Source organism: Chlorocebus sabaeus, chromosome 8 (genome assembly GCF_047675955.1).
Source record: "Chlorocebus sabaeus isolate Y175 chromosome 8, mChlSab1.0.hap1, whole genome shotgun sequence".
NCBI lineage: Eukaryota > Metazoa > Chordata > Mammalia > Primates > Cercopithecidae > Chlorocebus > Chlorocebus sabaeus.
The window spans coordinates 30,221,124-30,240,015 of NC_132911.1; the positions used below are offsets into that span (position 1 = coordinate 30,221,124).

The 18,892-nt window shown below is 38.7% G+C and overlaps 1 protein-coding gene across 2 annotated transcripts in view; it reads right to left on the reverse strand.

Moving 5' to 3' along the window:
• GTF2E2 (general transcription factor IIE subunit 2) overlaps positions 1-18,892 on the reverse strand; it is an 82,547-nt gene that overhangs the window by 16,879 nt on the left and 46,776 nt on the right. For both annotated transcript variants that reach the window (XM_007962095.3, XM_007962096.3), the window contains exon 6: positions 10,996-11,089. In XM_007962095.3, the coding sequence (XP_007960286.1) occupies positions 10,996-11,089 (94 nt within the window). The remainder of the gene's footprint in view (positions 1-10,995; positions 11,090-18,892) is intronic.

Below are 18,892 nucleotides of genomic sequence, written 5' to 3' on the forward strand. Positions count from 1 at the left end.
AAACCAGACTTGGCAACATGGTGAAACCCAATCTCTACTAAAAACACAAAAAATTGATCAATTGAGCCCTGGAGGCAGAGGTTGTAGAGACCCAAGACTGCACCACTGCACTCCAGCCTGAGCCACAGAGTGAGACTGTGTCAAAAAAAAAAAAAAAAAAAAAAAAAAGGAAGAGAAGAGAGGAGAGGAGAGGGGAGGGGAGGGGAGGGGAGGGGAGAGGAGGGGAGAGAAGAGGAGAGATGATTTTTGCTGTGTACGGAACTCCGGGTTCTAAGGATTTTCTCCCTTTTGGCCCTCTAAAGATGTGCTGCATTATCCTTTGGTCTGCATGGGTTCTAATAAGAATCCTGCATTCTTTTTTTCCTCTGGAATTAGTCTCTTTCCTCTGACTGCCTACAGTATTTGCTATCTTTCATATTCTGCAGTCTGAATATGACAAGCCTTGGTGTTTTTCTGTCATTTGCCTGGTTTAGGGGATGATCTGGTTTGTGTTCTCTGAGCTTCACAGATCTTTGGTATCCATCATTAATTTTAGAAAATTCTTGGTCATCACATCTTCAAGTATTTCTTCTGCCCGGTTTTCTTTCTTTTCCTTCTCAGACTTTAACTACAAATTCAGACCACTTGATATTGTCTCAGAGCTCACGGGCGATCTGCCCTATTTTTTTCACACTTCAGCTGTATTCAAGTTCACAGACTCCTTTGGCTACACCAAGTTTAATAATGAGCTTGTTGAAGACATTTTTCACCTATGTTACTGTCATTTTCATTTTTAGCATTTATTTTATTTTCTTACAGTGTCTATCTCTCTGCTGAAATATCCTACCTGACCACGCAAGTTGCCTGCCTTTTCTACTAGAGATCTTAACATACTAAACAGTTATTTTCGATTCCATGTCTGATAGCTCAAAAGAATTTGGTCTTAAAAATGTCCTGTCTCAATAGTGTGTTGTTCTTCCTTCCTTCTTTTTATGCCTCAAAAACTTTTTTGAAAGCAGGATATCCTCTGTAAGACAGCTGAGACTGAGGTAAATAGTTTTTATGCCTAGGAAATGGGCCCGCCTTTCCTTCTGCCAGATCTTTAGTGTGTGGAGGTTGAGTCAATCTATTGTCAGGACAGGAACGTGGTTTGGAATTTGTTGCTGCCATGGTTACCCACAACGTACCACCAGCTTCGAACCGCGTAGGGTAGTGGCTGGTTTGCCAGAGGATATTTTCCTCAGTGTCTGTTCGACCTTCAGCTTTTTTGGTGTTCATTTTACACGGCATCTGAGCTGGCCTGCCTCCATGTTCCTGCGCCTCTCACAGATCTCCAGTGTCACCTGTCAGTCCACAGCTGTTAGCCTCGTATGGATGGGAAGATTCTGACGTTAGGATTAAGCCTTGGTCTTGGGCAAACGCTGTTTTCCTTGGTGGCCGGGGTGTGGCCTTCTCAGTGCTCCTGCCTTTTCTCCTCCACTAAAGTTCTGGGGCTAGCACATATTCCTGTCCCTCGCCAAGGACGAAAGACTTTTTTTCTGTTCTCTTTCCACAGTGGCTTAAGGCTCTTATCTCATAAGAGCAAAGAAGGGAAGGAGGACTGAGACAGAACTCATGCCTTTCCAAAAGGATCTACTGTCCCCCTCCTCCAGGGGGAAGAGTAATGGACACTTTCTCAGTACCCATACCCTAGCCTCAATCTTTTTTGTAAGCATCCAGTGAAATCTGTGAAGAGCCTGTGAGTGGATACAAATTTCCCTGTGTCTGCAGCCCCCCAGGCGATCTCTGTTTTCTTGCTGGTCCACACTAAGTTCATTAAATTTTAACCGAATTCTCCTACAGGCTGTTCACTTTGTCTGTCTCAGGTAAACAAGTGCTCATGTCTTACCTTTCCATGGGGGTGCCTGTCTCTCCTTACAGTCTGGGTTGGGTGGTTAACCTGCAACCTCAGCTCACTGATGAATTCAAGAAGATATCAACATACAAATTTCTGGGGTTTGTTGTTGCTGTAAGGGTAGGAACGATGCTCTCTAGCTTTCTCCATTCTAAGTAAAAGCTAGAAGTTCCCAACTATCTGCTTTTTAGCCAAACTTTAAAGGCTATGTAATGAATATGGCCAGCTTTGCCCACTACAGGCATATATGAAAGAAAATAATTTCAGATCAAACTTCCAACTCAGCAATAAAAATACCTCTGTAATCCCAATAAAGCATGCAAAATTACTGTTTTAAAATGTATGCAATAGTTAGAATTTTACATGTCAAATTTATTATTATAGCTGTGGAAGAAACTATATCATACCAAAGAACAGTTCTGGTATTCTGATCATCAATTTGTTAAATTCTAATTTATCAACATGTGAAAACTGTATTCATTTCTTTAGAATAGGTATGACATATCTAACAAGCCAACTGTGTACTTCTCTCTGTATAATAAAGGCAAAATGGGAAAAAAAGTACATATGAAAAACATACCTTTTACTCGGTTAATTTCATTCACTTTCTACCACTGCAAAATTTCAGTTCCTTGAAGACTGAAATTACTTTGCCTTTCTACCTGATATGCACAGAAGCTTACATATTGCAGGCCTCTTATGACACAATCGCAGAGGTAATATTACCTACTTAAATAGTAGCAGCAATGGCCTAGAAAGCTGATCTGTATATTAATATACAAAAAGAATACACAACGCTATAAATTTTCATGGCAGAATGGAACTGAAAGTACACTTAAAATTTTTTGACTTAACTATTTCCTTTTGTTTAAAGTCACTTGAGCTATTTTCAGAGAAAAACCCTGAATAAAAACTCTTCAATTTTTTTCAATAAAACATTTATACTTAATCCCTGCCTTTCCTTAGCTCAATGCTGTTGCAATATTTAAATATGACATCTACTATGTAAATGTAAATATATGACATCTACTATGTAAATCATTTAAATATGACATCTATGTAAATGTATTATAGCTGCATAAATACTTAAGATGAATACTGGAACGTAGGGGTATTTTAGAGGTACAATCTCACAGAATTTCAAATTTAATTACTTTTTAACACATGTGGGGACAAAATGTTCAGCTGACAAAGAGAAATAACCTGGCTTTCCTTAATTTTATAAAATGACTGAAATAAAATGAATTTTTAAAACAAGACAGTCTTTGGCTGGGCATGGTGGCTCATGCCAGTAATCCCTGCACTTTGGGAGGCCAAGGTAGGAGGATCGTTTGGCCCAGGAGTTCAAGACCAGTCTGGGCAACATAGCGAGACCCTGTCTCTATTTATAAAAATTAATAAAATAAAAAACAAGATACTCTTCATGTTCTATGAGGTTGGCAAAGTCAACTAAAAACACCCAATCAGTATTTGTGAGGACATGAAGAAATGGATTCCTTCTCATTCACTATTGTGGAGGTATAAATTGGCCCAATTTTACAATAGACATTTGGTAAGGCATTAGTATTTTTAAAAATATGTCTATCTTTTGATCCAGCAATTCAACCTCAAGAAAATGTACACACAGCATTTATAACAGCATAGAGCAAAAAATAAAACCAAAAAAAATAAATAAATAACTGGCTGGGCACAACGGCTCACACCTGTTATCCCAGCACTTTGGGCGGCCGAGGCAGGTGGGTCACTTGAGGTTAGGAGTTCAAGACTAGCCTGGCTAACATGGTGAAACCCCGTCTCTACTAAAACTACAAAAAATTAGCCAGGCGTGGTGGTGCATACTTTTAATCCCAGCTACTCGGCAGTCTGAGACAGGAGAATCGCTTGAACCTGGGAGGCAGAGGTCACAGTAAGCCGAGATTGTGCCACTGCACTACAGCCTGGGCTGTACATACAAAATACATACAATACACATACAAAACTATAAGACCACTGAGTCAGTGACCAGACAGATAAGTAAATAACCAGGTAAGTAAGACTGAAACAACTAGCACCGTGGGCACTATTTTATTTTTCCGATACTAATAATAGTTAACATTACCATGTTCTTACTTTCTACCAGATTCGGTTCCAAGTTCCAAGCACTTTTACTTATATTCACTCATTTAATCCTCAAAGACAACGAGGTAACAATACTATTATTTCTATTTAACAGATGAGGAATCTCAGAGAGAGGTTAAGTATCTTGCCTTGGCTAATAAGGGACCGAGCTAAGATAAAACGTACACGGAGTGAATAAATCTTTTTTAGAGTAAAAAAAAATAAATTGAAAAAAGATAAAACCTACAATCTAACTCCTCAGCACCAGCCTCTTCCCCACATTTATACCACCTTTAAATAAATAAGCTCTTGACTTAAGGAAATAAATGCCTTTGAAAAATAAGATGCATGCCTAGGTCCAACTACTCTGTGTTCACTCCTACACTAGATTAAAAAATTACTAGACAATCAACTCTCTCCTTGAGCTAAATCTCATTTTAGGACAAGTGCTTCTATTACAGACAGAACCCTCAGTGTGCCTGGAAGTGTGCGCATTCAGAGTTCCTCTCTATGGCTAAGGCTGCCACCTAGTGGAACAAAATGAAAATCTTCACACAAAGCATAAAGCATTCTGAGGCATAACAAGAGGAGGAGGGAGAGACTAATGTTAAAACGTGTCCATTTTCAATGGGTCTTCCCTGGAAACACACATTCCTTATATCATTAACAAAAACTTGTTTTGTTTTGTTTTTTATTACTGATTTACGTAATACTGGCACTTTCAAGTAAAAGACTGGTGGTACCTTACCCGAGGTTCCTGTAAGTGGCTATTCCCTCTGGTGTCTCTACAGCACTGTGTGAACACCAAAATGACAAAATGCAAACAGCTGAACTGCACTTTCTACGCCATTCTACCCGCTCAGCCTGGAAGGCCAAAGACAGCAACCTCATTCACTGTGATCTTCCTTCCACCACCGAGTGTGCAGAATGACAGGAGCTGGGAAAAGGAATCTGAAGACAGTGGGTCTCAATCTTCCTCTATTCTATCAACGTAAACTGGACCTTTAACCAAGTTCCCAACAAGGGGAAGTTTGTTCTCCAGGTGACACTTGATAATGTCTAAAGATAGTTTTGGGGCCGGGCGCGGTGGCTCAAGCCTGTAATCCCAGCACTTTGGGAGGCCAAGACGGGCGGATCACGAGGTCAGGAGATCGAGACCATCCTGGCTAACACGGTGAAACCCCGTCTCTACTAAAAAAATACAAAAAAACTAGCCGGGCGAGGTGGCGGGCGCCTGTAGTCCCAGCTACTCTGGAGGCTGAGGCAGGAGAATGGCGTGAACCCGGGAGGCGGAGCTTGCAGTGAGCCGAGATCCAGTCACTGCGCTCCAGCCTGGGCAACAGAGCGAGACTCCATCTCAAAAAAAAAAAAAAAAAAAAAAAGATAGTTTTGGTTGTCACACTGCAGGGAAGCTAAACTACTGGTATCTAAACAAGCCAAGAATGCTGATCAATGTACTATAAGGCACAGGACCACTCCTCACACCAAAAATAAAATTACTCAACCCCAAATGTTAACACTGCCAAGGTCGAAAGCCCCGCTTTAATCCCACCATCCTTCTTCAGAGGGACACAGATCAGTGAAAAATACCAGTTTGTAAAAGTAAGCTGAGCCTACAAACCCAATTCTATTTAACATATATAAACAAAGTATTTTTGGCAGTCTTTTAATACGCTTTTCTAGGAATATACAGTGTACGGAGAATACAGTATTATTTACCTTGATAAATCATAGAAGAAATGTACTTTGTATTTTCAGCACTTTATGAAGAATTCTTTACCACTTAAGGAAGAGACCAGTTATGAAATCTAAGTTGCCAATACATCATAACTATATTAGCCCATCGGTGGCTATCATCTTCATGGTGACTCTACAATAGAAAGGTATACAGCTGTTTCACTTCATTCCATTTACATTCTAGGATAACTGCCTGAGCATTTATACATTTTTGAATTTTTTTTTTTTTTTTTTTTTTTTTTGAGACAGAGTCTCGCTCTCTTGTCCAGGCTAGAGTGCAGCAGCAGCACAGTCTAGGCTCACTACAATCTCCACCTCCCAGGTTCAAGTGATTCTTGTGTCTCAGCCTCCCGAGTAGCTGGGATTACAGACACACGCCAGCATGTCCGGCTAATGTTTGTACTTTTAGTAGAGACGGGGTTTCACCATGTTGACCAGGCTGGTCTCGAACTCTTGATCTCAAGTGATCGCCTAAGGCAGGCCCCACAAAGTGCTGTGATTACAGTCATGGGCCACCGCACCTGGCTGAAATAAATTTTTAAACCATAAAACATATACTTTAAAGCATAAAAAAAATTTTAATTTATTCTTTACATTACACTTAGGGTTATTACACTGACTTTTTAAGAAAGTATATGTATCAGTAGGTTATATTATCTATGAACTTAATTTCACAAGAGCAAAGATGATGTTACAAATCATTTGTTATAAAAAGTGTTCACTGACTTTGGGAGGCCAAGGAGAGCAGATTACCTGACATCGAGAGTTTGAAGCCAGCCTGACCAACATGGAGAAACCCCATCTCTACTAAAAATACAAAATTAGCCTGGCATGGCAGCACATGCCTGTAACCCCAGCTACTCGGGAGGCTGAGGCGGGAGAATCGCTTGTACCCCGGAGGCGGAGGTTGTTGTGAGCCGTGATTGCACCACTGCACTCCAGCCTGGGCAACAAGAGCGAAACTTGGTCTCAAAAAAAAAAAAAAAAAAAAAAAAAATTGGTGGTCACTGAATCTGGGTGAAACAAAAACCACCGTAGGAAAAAAACTAAAGTCCTTCCTACAGTCTTTGTCTTTGCTATTCTATTCCCTCTGCCTGGATACTCGCCTTACAGTCCCACATGTGGACACTATTCTGACCCCTGGCAAAGCTAGCTCCACCTCATTTTTCCTGTTTTGGCTCACTTCATCTTTTTTCAGAGGTTGTATCTGAACTTCACTACCCCCACCTTACCAAAGAGTTCATTTATTTTCTTCCTAGCATTTCATACAATCTGCAATATTTTCAAATTTTGTATACTGTCCCCCTTCAGAATGGATTTTCAAATTTTGTATTATTGTCCCCCTTCAGAATGGAAGCTTTAAAAAGACAGGGACTGGTCTATCTTACCCCTATATTTAGCAAAATGACTAGGGCACTTAGCAGGAGATCATTAAATATTTCTCGAATAAACAGGCTCACGAATAAACATTAATAAACTGTAACAAAAATCCCAGAAATTGTCAACAAGGGAATTAAAAGGCAACAGAGAATAAGAGAATGAAAATAAATTATACCATTTCCAAGTAAATGATGGGGAGATTACAACATATAATAAAGACAGTAAATGTAAAATGACAGCTGATTCAAAAGTTAAGGCCAGTCATATGCCATCTAGAAAGGAAATACTTAACAACAAAAAAATACAGATAGAAAGTAAAAGATGGGCAAAAATATATCAAATTTTTAAAAAGCCAGAGGTTATGAGAGTCAGATGAGATAAAGCCGGACATCAAGGAAAAGAACGTTAAATACAACCAAGGGGGACACTTTATAATGATTTTGAACACAATTCTTAAACTATGACTGTCAAGAACATTTATAAACTAAAAACTGCATGAAAATATAAAAAGCAGTAACTACAGGAAAAATAAACAAAAACATAAAAGTTGTGAGAGATTCTGATGTTTCCTCCATCACTGCTTAGATTAAGTAGTCAGAAAATAAGTATGTATGTAGATGGTGATATGACAGATTATATTTTCTGTTAAAATGAAAACACAACAAACAACAGAGATAAAATAAGTAGTTCACAAAGGAATAAGGAAAGAACAAATAAAAAAGCACGCCATAAAGAGAGAAAATAACAGTGAGAAAATTAAGTCCGAGGGCCACGCTTTGAAAAACTGCACACTATTAAATTTGAAATTTTAAAATGAATGATTTTGTAAGAAAACAAAAGTTATCAAAATTGACTCAAAAGATAGAAAACTTAAGGACATAAGCAAATAAAACATTAAGAATGTTGCCAAGAAAGCAACTAGCACATTTTTAAGGAAACTACTATTCTCATAAGGAATGGGGAGGAGAGGAAGAAAAACTACTTTTCTTTTTATGAACCCAGCATAATAACCATAATCAAAATCTGACAAAGCACACACACACACACAAAGTGACCATACTGAAACAACTGTCCTAAATATATTAATACAAAAAAAATCTAGAAATACATAAAGCCAAAGAAAGGTTATCCTAGGAGTGTAAGGATGGTTAAATATTAAGAAACTTAGCAGTACATTTCACCATATAGTAAATAAGTTAGCAACAACAAAGATCTGAAAAGATGCAAAAATATTTTCTCAATTTACTTCTGCATTATCTTCCTGATTTCTATGGCTACTTCATTAAAATAAAAAAATACATAGCCAATGTGTAAAATATATAAAGATATTTGCTTCAGCATTATTAACGATTTTAAAACCCATTAATCAGGTACACACAGTGGAATACTAACCAGCCATACATCATTATGGACTATCTGTAATGCTGAGAAAGCAAACTAAAAGAACAAACATCAAATTATTTACAGAACTCGTTCCTGATTATGTAAGATTTAACTACCAAGCATATGTTATCACAGGACACGTATCACATATCTGTGATGCATGTTTAATTTCTGCATCACATATGCTGGAGTTTAATATTACTATTTTACTCTACATATTTCTATATTGTTATTGTTTTCTAGGGGGGAAAAGTGAAAATTCTCATTTTGCCCTTATGAGCTATGCAATAAGGAAATAGAAAAGAGTTTAGGCCAACAAAGGCCATATAAAATGACAAATGAAAACAGGGGTAATATTAAGGAAGTATAGATAAAAGATACACAAACAGGAAAAAGCAAAGTTAAAACAACGGTATCCACAGAAAGAGCACACAAGGGACAGAAAGTGACAGCTCAGTGTTCAGATTACAAGAACACATGGGCCTCCCACTGCTAAACACACAATGTACTCCTAAAATAACCCCAAAGAACTACTACTAAGAAATTCTAGAGCTTCATGTACACCCTTACAGAGCTACTGCAATCTCTTTCCTATCAACCACCCACCTCAAGTTAAACATCTGCTTACACAACAGATATGCTATGCTATGCTGCCATCTGCAGAGCAGACTTAACACTAAAATTCCCACTGAGAACATTTAAATATGTTTGTTGAAGGCATCAAAGTAAATGACGGAGAAACTAAAACTTAACTAGTGATACAACTATATTGGGAGAAGAGAGATAGGTATAAGACAGAGAAATGACAGTAAGTCACACTGTTCAAAGTTGAAAAAAAAAAATCAAGAAACAATAGCATAAGCATATTATTAGCAAATGGGAAAAAACTGAAGAACCCAAAATAAAACTAGTTAAGTAGCTGCCACAAAAGAAAGGGACTGCAGCTAGAGAAGGGAAAGGCACATCTGCCTTTTAGTACAGGATCTTACTCTCTATTTGAACTTATAATACTTGTGATAGGTTTTAAGTACTGCAAATATTTTTCAAAATGAGTTAATTATGCCTAAGAATAAAGGAATTGGTTATTTCTTAGATTTTTTTTTTTTTTTTTTTTTGAGCTCAGAAATATCTTAACTGGTTTTTAACTTTCTTTTTAAAGGCAGAGTCTCACTCTGTCACCCAGACTGGAGTGCAGTGGCACAATCAGCTCACCGTAACCTTTAACTCCTGAGTTCAAGCTATACTCTTGTCTCAGCCTTGCGAGTAGCTGAGACCATAGGCATGTGCTACCAAGCCTGGCTAATTTTTAAGTTTTTTATAGAGATAGGGTCTCCCTTTTTTGCCCAGGCTGGTCTTGAACTCCTGGCCTCAAGCAGTCCTCCCGCCTTGGCCTCTGAAAGTGCTAGAATTAGAGGCATGAGCCACCATGCCCAGCCTTAAATGTTTTTAAAAGCAGGAAATATAAAAATTAGCCTAAAGGCAGCATTGCAAGTAACGAAGACTAAAAGCAATATAAAAATCGCCAGGCAGTACTGAAGTCTTTGTTCAATAGGCACCTATCACTACAATGGATAGCATAAGTTCACTAAATATTTGCTTTGTTATATAAAAGAGCTTATTAGAAACAGCAACATCAAAGAACTGGAATATTCTGCACATTTTAACATTTATTGTGAACCAATTACATGTAAGGTACTCAACTGAGATTTTCACAAAAATGCAATTTCCTAAAACAAGTTCAGGGAAACTAAAGCCCTATCTACCAGAACCACAAGCCTGGATATCTATAGCCAGATAACAAAAGGAAAACTTAAGGTCACTGCACAAATCACAAAATCAATTAAATTGATGTTCGATTGTTTCCCTGCCATTTTATATAACTTCAAAAGTAATACAAATTTACAGTAAAATACCACATTTGCTAAAATGGCAATTAGTACTTCAATAATAAATTTTCATCACTAAACCGTTGTTTAAACTAATGACAAATTATTGACAAAAAATTAAAACTAAAGTCCAAACATACGTATCATATACTTAGTAAGAGATTCAATATACAGCTTAGCATCCAACTCCACAATTTCCAGAAAGAAAAACATCACCTCCTTCCTTATTCAATTTGATAATTGAAAGATTCATAAGGTAAGAGAATACTATTCACCAATAAAAGTTTATTCTTTTTCCCATCCTGTATCAAGCTTTTGTATCAGGATATGAACTTACATTTGTAAAAGTCTAAAGATAAAGAAATAAACCCATTTGGTACAGCTGAGCTATAAACATAAGAAATCCTAAACTGCAATTGTAAATATAATTAACCTAAAATCTTTCAAATCATGTATTTCAAATTGCATTCTAAGAAAAAATATGTTAGACACAGGGGCTACTGGCTGTGTTCTAAGACATGATAATGCTAAAAAAGCAATATTATAAGATTTAAATTATAATTGTATTATAAACATAAATTTTATCACCCTAAAATTGTAATATATTTGCAAACTAAAGTATAATACTGAAAAGCTCACCTTCATCCACAGAAAACTGACAGCTCTTATCATTGAAGAAAAGTATTTTCTTCTTATCGGGACGACTTACAAATAGTATCTGGTCCCCCAAAGCCTTAAAGATAGATAAAATAAAGATTTTTCAGTTAACTCCAACTTAACTCACCAAAAAAAAAAAAAAAAATTTAAACAATAAAGAACTTTCATTTTCTTAACACACTCAGTGTACCACCATAGGGTCCCCTGGATCCAATTTTAGTTTTAGTTTTGAAACGAGACCAAAAGTTTAAGAGACTCGACCCATACTGGAGTGCAGCGGCACAACTACAGCTCATGGCAGCCTCAACACCCCCAGGCTCAAGCAATCCTCCCACCTCAGCCTCCAGAGTAACTGGGACCACTGGTGCGTTGCCAAGTCTGGCTAATGTTTTTAATTTTTTGTAGAGAAAGGGTCTCACTATGTTGCCAGGGCTGGTCTTGAACTCCTGGGCTCAAGCGATCTTCCTACCTCAGCCTCCAAAAGTGCAGGGAATACAGCTGTGAGCCACTGCACCCAGCCCCAATTTTAGTTTTTGAGTTTCTTTCTTGAGCAGTTCAATTTTTTAAAAATTGTATTTCCAGACTTGTATTCTTAGAGGTCTTCCAAAGAACAAAAATAAAATGTGTTTCGCTTAAAACAGAAAATTCAATCTTTGTTGCAATTACTATTTGGGTCCATGGGACTCTTTCACTAACCTAAGACACAAAATAGAATCTTGGCGTTCTTACTTTTCCTCTATCTTGAGATATGTTGCTACTTACTCATCATTACCCATCAATTATTTCCAATTGTGCTTTTAAAATGCTAAAATAATAAGAAAATAGAAGAATGATTAAATTACCTAAAAATGTGATGCAACAGTGAAAGATATGGGCATCCTTCAGTTTTCTTGCTGCATCGCCCAAAGGATTACATTACAACTTTTCAAGAAGATATAAAAGATTGGAAGAGTCTTCTTCTTGTCTTTTAACTTTCACTGAGTACACTTGACAAAAAAACTTTGTATTTTCTACCCTTGAGAGCAAACACAAGGAAACTGACCAAAGGCATTTCACAATTATTAGATGAATCAAAATATGAACGCAAAAAGCCAAATAGAAGCACTCTGGACTATCTGGCAAAAATTCATCACAGGAATAAAGTCTCAAGCTATGGACTTATAACTCAAGTGAATAATCTCAAGCTTAAGAATGAACAAGTGAACAAAAATGCTTCTCAATACAAAATGGAAATGATATTCTCATCCCGTTATTCAACAGGAAGATTATCATACAGTATTTTGTGACAAGAATTTTTATCATCTCACTTTGTTAAAAGGATATGTGACAGTATTCTTCTTTTTGATGTGTTTTCCAAAAATTACTTGATACAGAAGTCTGCTGTGTTAAATTCTTACTAAAACCTCTAATAAAGCTATTTTCATCATCCCATTATTCTTACTTATACAAATTGTTCATAAATGACTTAAAGTAGTTTAAAAATAATAGTCCACTAGACCCAGGTGGTAGAAGGTGATAACTACAGGATGAGCAACCCAAATTCCAAAATCTCAAATCCAAAATCCAAAATTTTTTGAGTGCTGACATGACATGCCAAAGAAATACTTATTGGGGGCTGGGTGCGGTGGCTCACACCTATAATCCCAGCACTTTGGGAGGCCAAGGCAGGAGGATCACTTGAGGTCAGAATTTTTTTTTTTTTTTTTTTTTTTTGAGACAGAGTCTCGTTCTGTCGCCCAGGCTGGAGTGCAGTGGCTCTCGGCTCACTGCAAGCTCCGCCTCCCGGGTTCATGCCATTCTCCTGTCTCAGCCTCCTGAGTAGCTGGGACTATAGGCACCCACCACCACGCCCAGCTAATTTTTTGTGCTTTTTAGTAAAGACCGGGTTTCACCATGTTAGCCAGGATGGTCTTGATCTCCGGACCTCGTGATTCGCCCGCCTTGGCCTCCCAAAGTGCTAGGATTACAGGAATGAGCCACCGTGCCTGGCCGAAGTCAGGAGTTTTGAGACCAGCCTGGCCAACATGGTGAAACCCCATCTCTACTAAAAATAGAAAAATTAGCTGGATGTGGTGGCAGGTGCCTGGAATCCCAGCTACTTGGGAGGCTGAGACAAGAGACTCTCTTAAACCCAGGAGACAGAGGTTGCAGTGAGCTGAGATCACGCCACTGCACACCAGCCAGGGCAAGAGAGACTCCGCCTCAAAAAAAAAAAAAAAAAAAAAAGAAGAAGAAGAAGAAAAGAAAAAAGAAATACTCACTGGAGCATTTTGGATTTCATATTTTCAGCTTTGGAATGTTTAACTGGCATAATGAAAATATCCCAAAATCTGAAAAAATCCAAAATCCAAAATCCAAAACAGTTCTGGTCCCAAGCATTTCAGATGAAGGATAGTCAAATTGTACAAATGTAAAATAAATGAAAGAACCTGAAGGCATTGCTAAAAAAAATTAAAGACATGAACAAATGAAAAGAATTCTGCACTCATGTATTAAAAACTTTAATACAGTTACGACGGTAATACTACCCAAAGTTACCTACATATTCAATGTAATCCCTATCAAAATCCCAATGGCATTTTTTGCAGAAATGGAAAAATCCATCCAAAAATTTATATCAAATCTCAAGGGACCTCAAAAAGCCTGAAATGGTTTAGATCTGTGTCCCCATCAAATCTCGTGTCAAACTGTAATCCCCAATGTTGGAGGTGGGGCCTGGTGGGAGGTGACTGGTATGAAGGTGGATTTCCCTCTTGGTGCTGTTCTCCTGATAGTGAGTTCTCATGAGATCTGGTCATGTGAAAGTGTGTGGCACCTTCCCCTCTCTCTCTTGCTCCTGTTCCGGCCATGTAAGATGAGCCTGCTTCCCCATCACCTTCTGCCATGATTATAAGTTTCCTGAGACCTCCCCATAAGCTGAGTAGACACCAGCATCATGCTTCCTGGAGAGCCTGCAGAACTGTGAACCAACTGAATCTCTTTTCTTTACAAATTATCCAGTCTCAAGTATTCCTTTGTAGCATTGCAAGAATAGACTAATACATAGCCAAAACAATCTTGAAAAAGAACAAAATTGTTGATCTCACGCCTACTGATTTCAAAATATATTACAAAGCTACATTAATCTGGCCAGGCGCAGTGGCTCACACCTGTAATCCCACCACTTTGGGAGGCTGAGGGTGGGCAGATCACTTGAGGTCAAGAGTTCGAAACCAGCCTGACCAACATGGTGAAACCGCATCTCCACTAAAAATACAAAAATTAGCTGGGTGTGGTAGTGTGTCCATAATCCCAGCTACTCAGGAGACTGAGGCAGGAGTACTGCTTGAACCTGGGAGGCAGAGGTTGCAGTGACCCACGATTGCATCACTGCACTCCAGCCTGGGTGACAGAGTGTGACTCTGTCTCAAAAGAAAAAAAAAAAAAAAAAAAAGTAGTGCTGGCATGAAGAAAGATATACAGGCCGAATAGAGGGTCCAGAAATAAACTTTCACATATATGGTCAAATGATCTTCCACATGAGTACCAAGACTAAGACTATTCAAAGGGCAAAGGACGGTTCTCTTCATCAAGACACTGTGAAAACTGGATATCCACATGAAAAGGAATAAAGTTGGACTCTTACACCATATACAAAAATTAACTCTAAATAAAGACCTAAATATAAGACCCAAAACTATAAAACTGCTCGAAGAAAACAGAGGAGAAAAGCTTCATGACATTAGATTTGGCAATGATTTAAACATGACACTAAAGGCACAGGCAACAAAATCAAAAACAGACAAACAGGAGTACAGCAAACTCAAAAACTTCGGCAAATTAAAGTGCACAATCAACAGAGTAAAAAGGCAACCTACAGAATGGGAGAAAATATTTGCAAATCGTGTATCTGGTAAGGAATTAATATCCAGAATATATTTTTTAAAACTCCCACAATTCAACAACAACCACCCAATTCAAAAATGAGCAAAGGACCTGAATATATAGTTCTCCAAAAATGACATACAATAGTCAACAAGCCATGAAGGTGCTCACATCACAAATCACTAGAGAAATGCAAATCAAAACTACAATAAACAATCACTTCATACCTATTGAGATTGCTAGTATCAAAAACAAAAAAAGAAAATAAGAAGTGTTGGTAAGGATGTGGAGATACTGGAACCCTTACGTACTGTTGGTGGGGTTGTAAAATGGTACAACTGTCAGGCGTCTGAGCCCGAGCCCAAGCCAAGCCATCGCATCCCCTGTGACTTGCAATACGCCCAGATGGCCTGAAGTAACTAAAGAGTCACAAAAGAGATGAAAATGCCCTGCCCCACCCTGAATGATGACATTCCACCACAAAAGAAGTGAAAATGGCCAGTCCTTGCCTTAAGGGATGACATTACTTTGTGAAAGTCCTTTTCCTGGCTCATCCTGGCTCAAAAAGCTCCCCCACTGAGCACCTTGTGACCCCCACTCCTGCCCGCCAGAGAACAACCCCCCTTTGACTGTAATTTTCCTTTACCTACCCAAATCCTATAAAATGGCCCCACCCTCAACTCCCTTCGCTGACTCTCTTTTCGGACTCAGCCCGCCTGCACCCAGGTGATTAAAAAACTTTATTGCTCACACAAAGCCTGTTTGGTGGTCTCTTCACATGGACACGCATGACAACCACCACTATGGAAAACAGTATGGCAGTTCCTCAAAACACAAAACAACCTTATGATCCAGGACTCCTGCTTCTGTATCTCCAAACACAATGAAATACAGTCCCAGAGTTATTTGCATACTCATGTTCACAACAGCACTATTCACAATAATCAGGAGGTGAAAGCAACCCAAATGTCCATCAAGGAATGCATAAAGAGAATGTATTACATAAATACAATGGAATATTGTTCAGCTTTAAAAAGGAAGAAAATCCTGTCGCAAGTACAACATGGATGAACCTTGAGAATATTATGCTAAGTGAAATAAGCCAGTCACAAAATGACAAATACTGGAAGATTCCACTTACATAAGGTATCTAAAGTAGTCAAACTCAAGTAGAATAGTGGGTACCAGAGACTGTGGGGAAGGGTAAAAGGGCAGTCATTGTTTAATATATATAGTTTCAGTTTTGCAAAGGGTAAAAGTTCTGGAGATCTTTTGCGCTACAATGTGAATATACTTAACACTAGTGAATTGAACACTCAAAAATGGTTGAGATGTTAAATTTCAGGCTGTGGCCAGGCGCGGTGGCTCACATCTGTAATCCTAGCACTTTGTGAGGCCGAGGCAGGCAGATCACCTGGGGTCGTGAGTTCAAGACCAGCCTGACCAACATGGAGAAACCCCATCTCTACTACAAAAACAAAATTAGCCGGGTGTGGTAGTGCATGCCTGTAATCCCAGCTACTCAGGAGGCTGAGGCAGGAGAATTGCTTGAACCTGGGAGGCAGAGGTTGCAGCGAGCCGAGATAGTGCTGTTGCACTCCAGCCTGGGAAACAAGAGTGAAACTCCATCTCAAAAAAAAAAAAAAAAAAAAAAAAATTCTTGTTGCATATTTTTACAACTAAACTTTAATTTTAAAAAGGAACCCTAAGGCAGGGCACAGTGGCTCACGCCTGTAATCCCAGCACTTTGGGAGGCCAAGGCGGGCGGATCACGAGATCAGGAGATCGAGACCATCCTGGCTAACATGGTGAAACCCCATCTCTACTGATAATACAAAAAAGTAAGCCGGGCATGGTGGCGGGCGCCTATAGTCCCAGCTACTTGGGAGGCTGAGGCAGGAGAATGGCGTAAACCCAGGAGGCGGAGCTTGCAGTGAGCCAAGATCGCACCACTGCACTCCAGGCAGGGCGACAGAGCAAGACTCTGTCTCAAAAAAAAAACAAAAACAAAAAAAACGGAACCCTAAAAAGTAGCTAATTCAATACATCACCTTATAATTAATGTATTACATCGCAAATGCAGACTGGCCTAGCAGGAGTGCACTGGCAGTTACTTTGTTACAAAACCCCCACATAACAATTAAGGAGGGACAAGCAATCTGAAACAGTCACTGGCTTTCTCCATTCTCTTGTTTTCTTGCTTTTGCACAGTCCTTTTTGTTCCCTGCTAGTGCTGTATTGCACATTTCTTCAAAGCATTGTATGATCAACAAAATTACAATAATATTTTTATCTCCACCAAGAACTGAAGAGGAAGCAACACAGATGAGATTTAATGTAGATGTGCCGAAGAACTACTTGAGGAATTTTTTAGGTTACAACATATCTTCACATTTTTTAAAGAAGAACAAAAATTTTGGGTTTCAAACAATTTGGAAATAAAGCCTGCCTGAAAATGAAAACAGACTGTGTGCTTTCATAACCCCTTCTACTCTAATTCTAAATAAGGGAACAGAGCCAGTAAAGACAGATGTCAAACTAAATTTACATCACAAAATTATTTAAGATGGACTAAGCCATTATCAGATTATGGCACTGTTGTAGTTTAAAATGTAATGAAAAGCCTACCACATATAGTAACAGGAAAGCCCCTATCAAAATGGGAGAAAACAGCCATGCAGGAAACACACCTAGCACTCAACTGTTAGTCTAGGATTCAGTAGTCCCACTGAATTCAACACACTATAAGGCACACAAAGTATCAACTTTGGTGACATGTCTTTATTGACAACATTTGTGCAGGTTAAGTTGAGACACTTTTTAAGTTAAAAATCTTAGGAGGGCTCTGCTTCTGATAATGATCAAGTAGCTCCTAAAGGACCCAACCTCCCACAGAAAACACTATCAACTCTGGACAAGACATTTTAAAAAATCAACTACCTAGGCCGGGCGTGGTAGTTCACACCTGTAATCCCAGAACTTTGGGAAGCTCAGGTGGGCAGATCACCTGAGGTTGGGAGTTGGAGACCAGCCTGACAACAAAATTAGCTGGGTGTGGTGATGCATGCCTGTAATCCCAGCTATTCAGGAGGCTGAAGCAGGAGAATCACTAGAACCCAGGAGATGGAGGTTGTGGTGAGCTGAGATCGTGCCATTTTGCACTCCAGCCTGGGCAACAAGAGTGAAATTCTGTCTTAAAAAAAAAAAAAAAAAAAATCCAACTACCTAAAGGAACTGAAAAGCAACCAAAAGAAAACAGGCAAAAAGGGGAGGAGGAGGGGTCTATACTCAGAAAGAAAGAGCACAGAGGGCAGGCCACAGTCAGTGCCCTATGAAGCTAAAACTCAGTGTTTTAGCTAATCCTCAGTGTTTCTGCATTGAAGAACCAGGAAACAGAGCGTGGGGCAACCACAGCAACTGGAAAGTGAAAAAGGAAACCTTGGAAAAAGTCAGCCTAGCTACCCTGGGCTATGCATGAATGGAAAAAGATTCCAAGCAAAAGGGCTAAGGCTAAAAGAACAGAAGAGACATATTATATGCTACCTGCTGTAGGGTAGACAAGGTTTGGAGTAACTGCCCACTTAACCACAAAACAAAACAAATAAAAACACTCTTTGGAGGAATGTAACAGAATCCTGAGTCTTTACACATATTAATATAATTCACAAGGTCTAAGACCCACAGAAATGTATTAGATATATGAAGAAACAGGAAAATATGACCCATAAAAGAGACAGTCAGTGCAGACCAGCTCTAAGATGACTCAGTTGTTAGAATAAGAATTTTAAAACAGCTATAAGAAATCATACTCAAGGGTGTAATAAAAGATACCTGTCACGAACAGAAAAAAAAAAAAACGAAATTCAGCAAAGAAACAGAAACCAGAAGAACAATTTAAAAAGAAAGGCTAGAACTGAAAAATACAACTAAAAAATTCACCAACTGGGCTTAACAAGTTGGAAGTGAAGAAGAAAAGTGAGTAAACTTGACAATGGATTAATAGAACAGGAAAAAA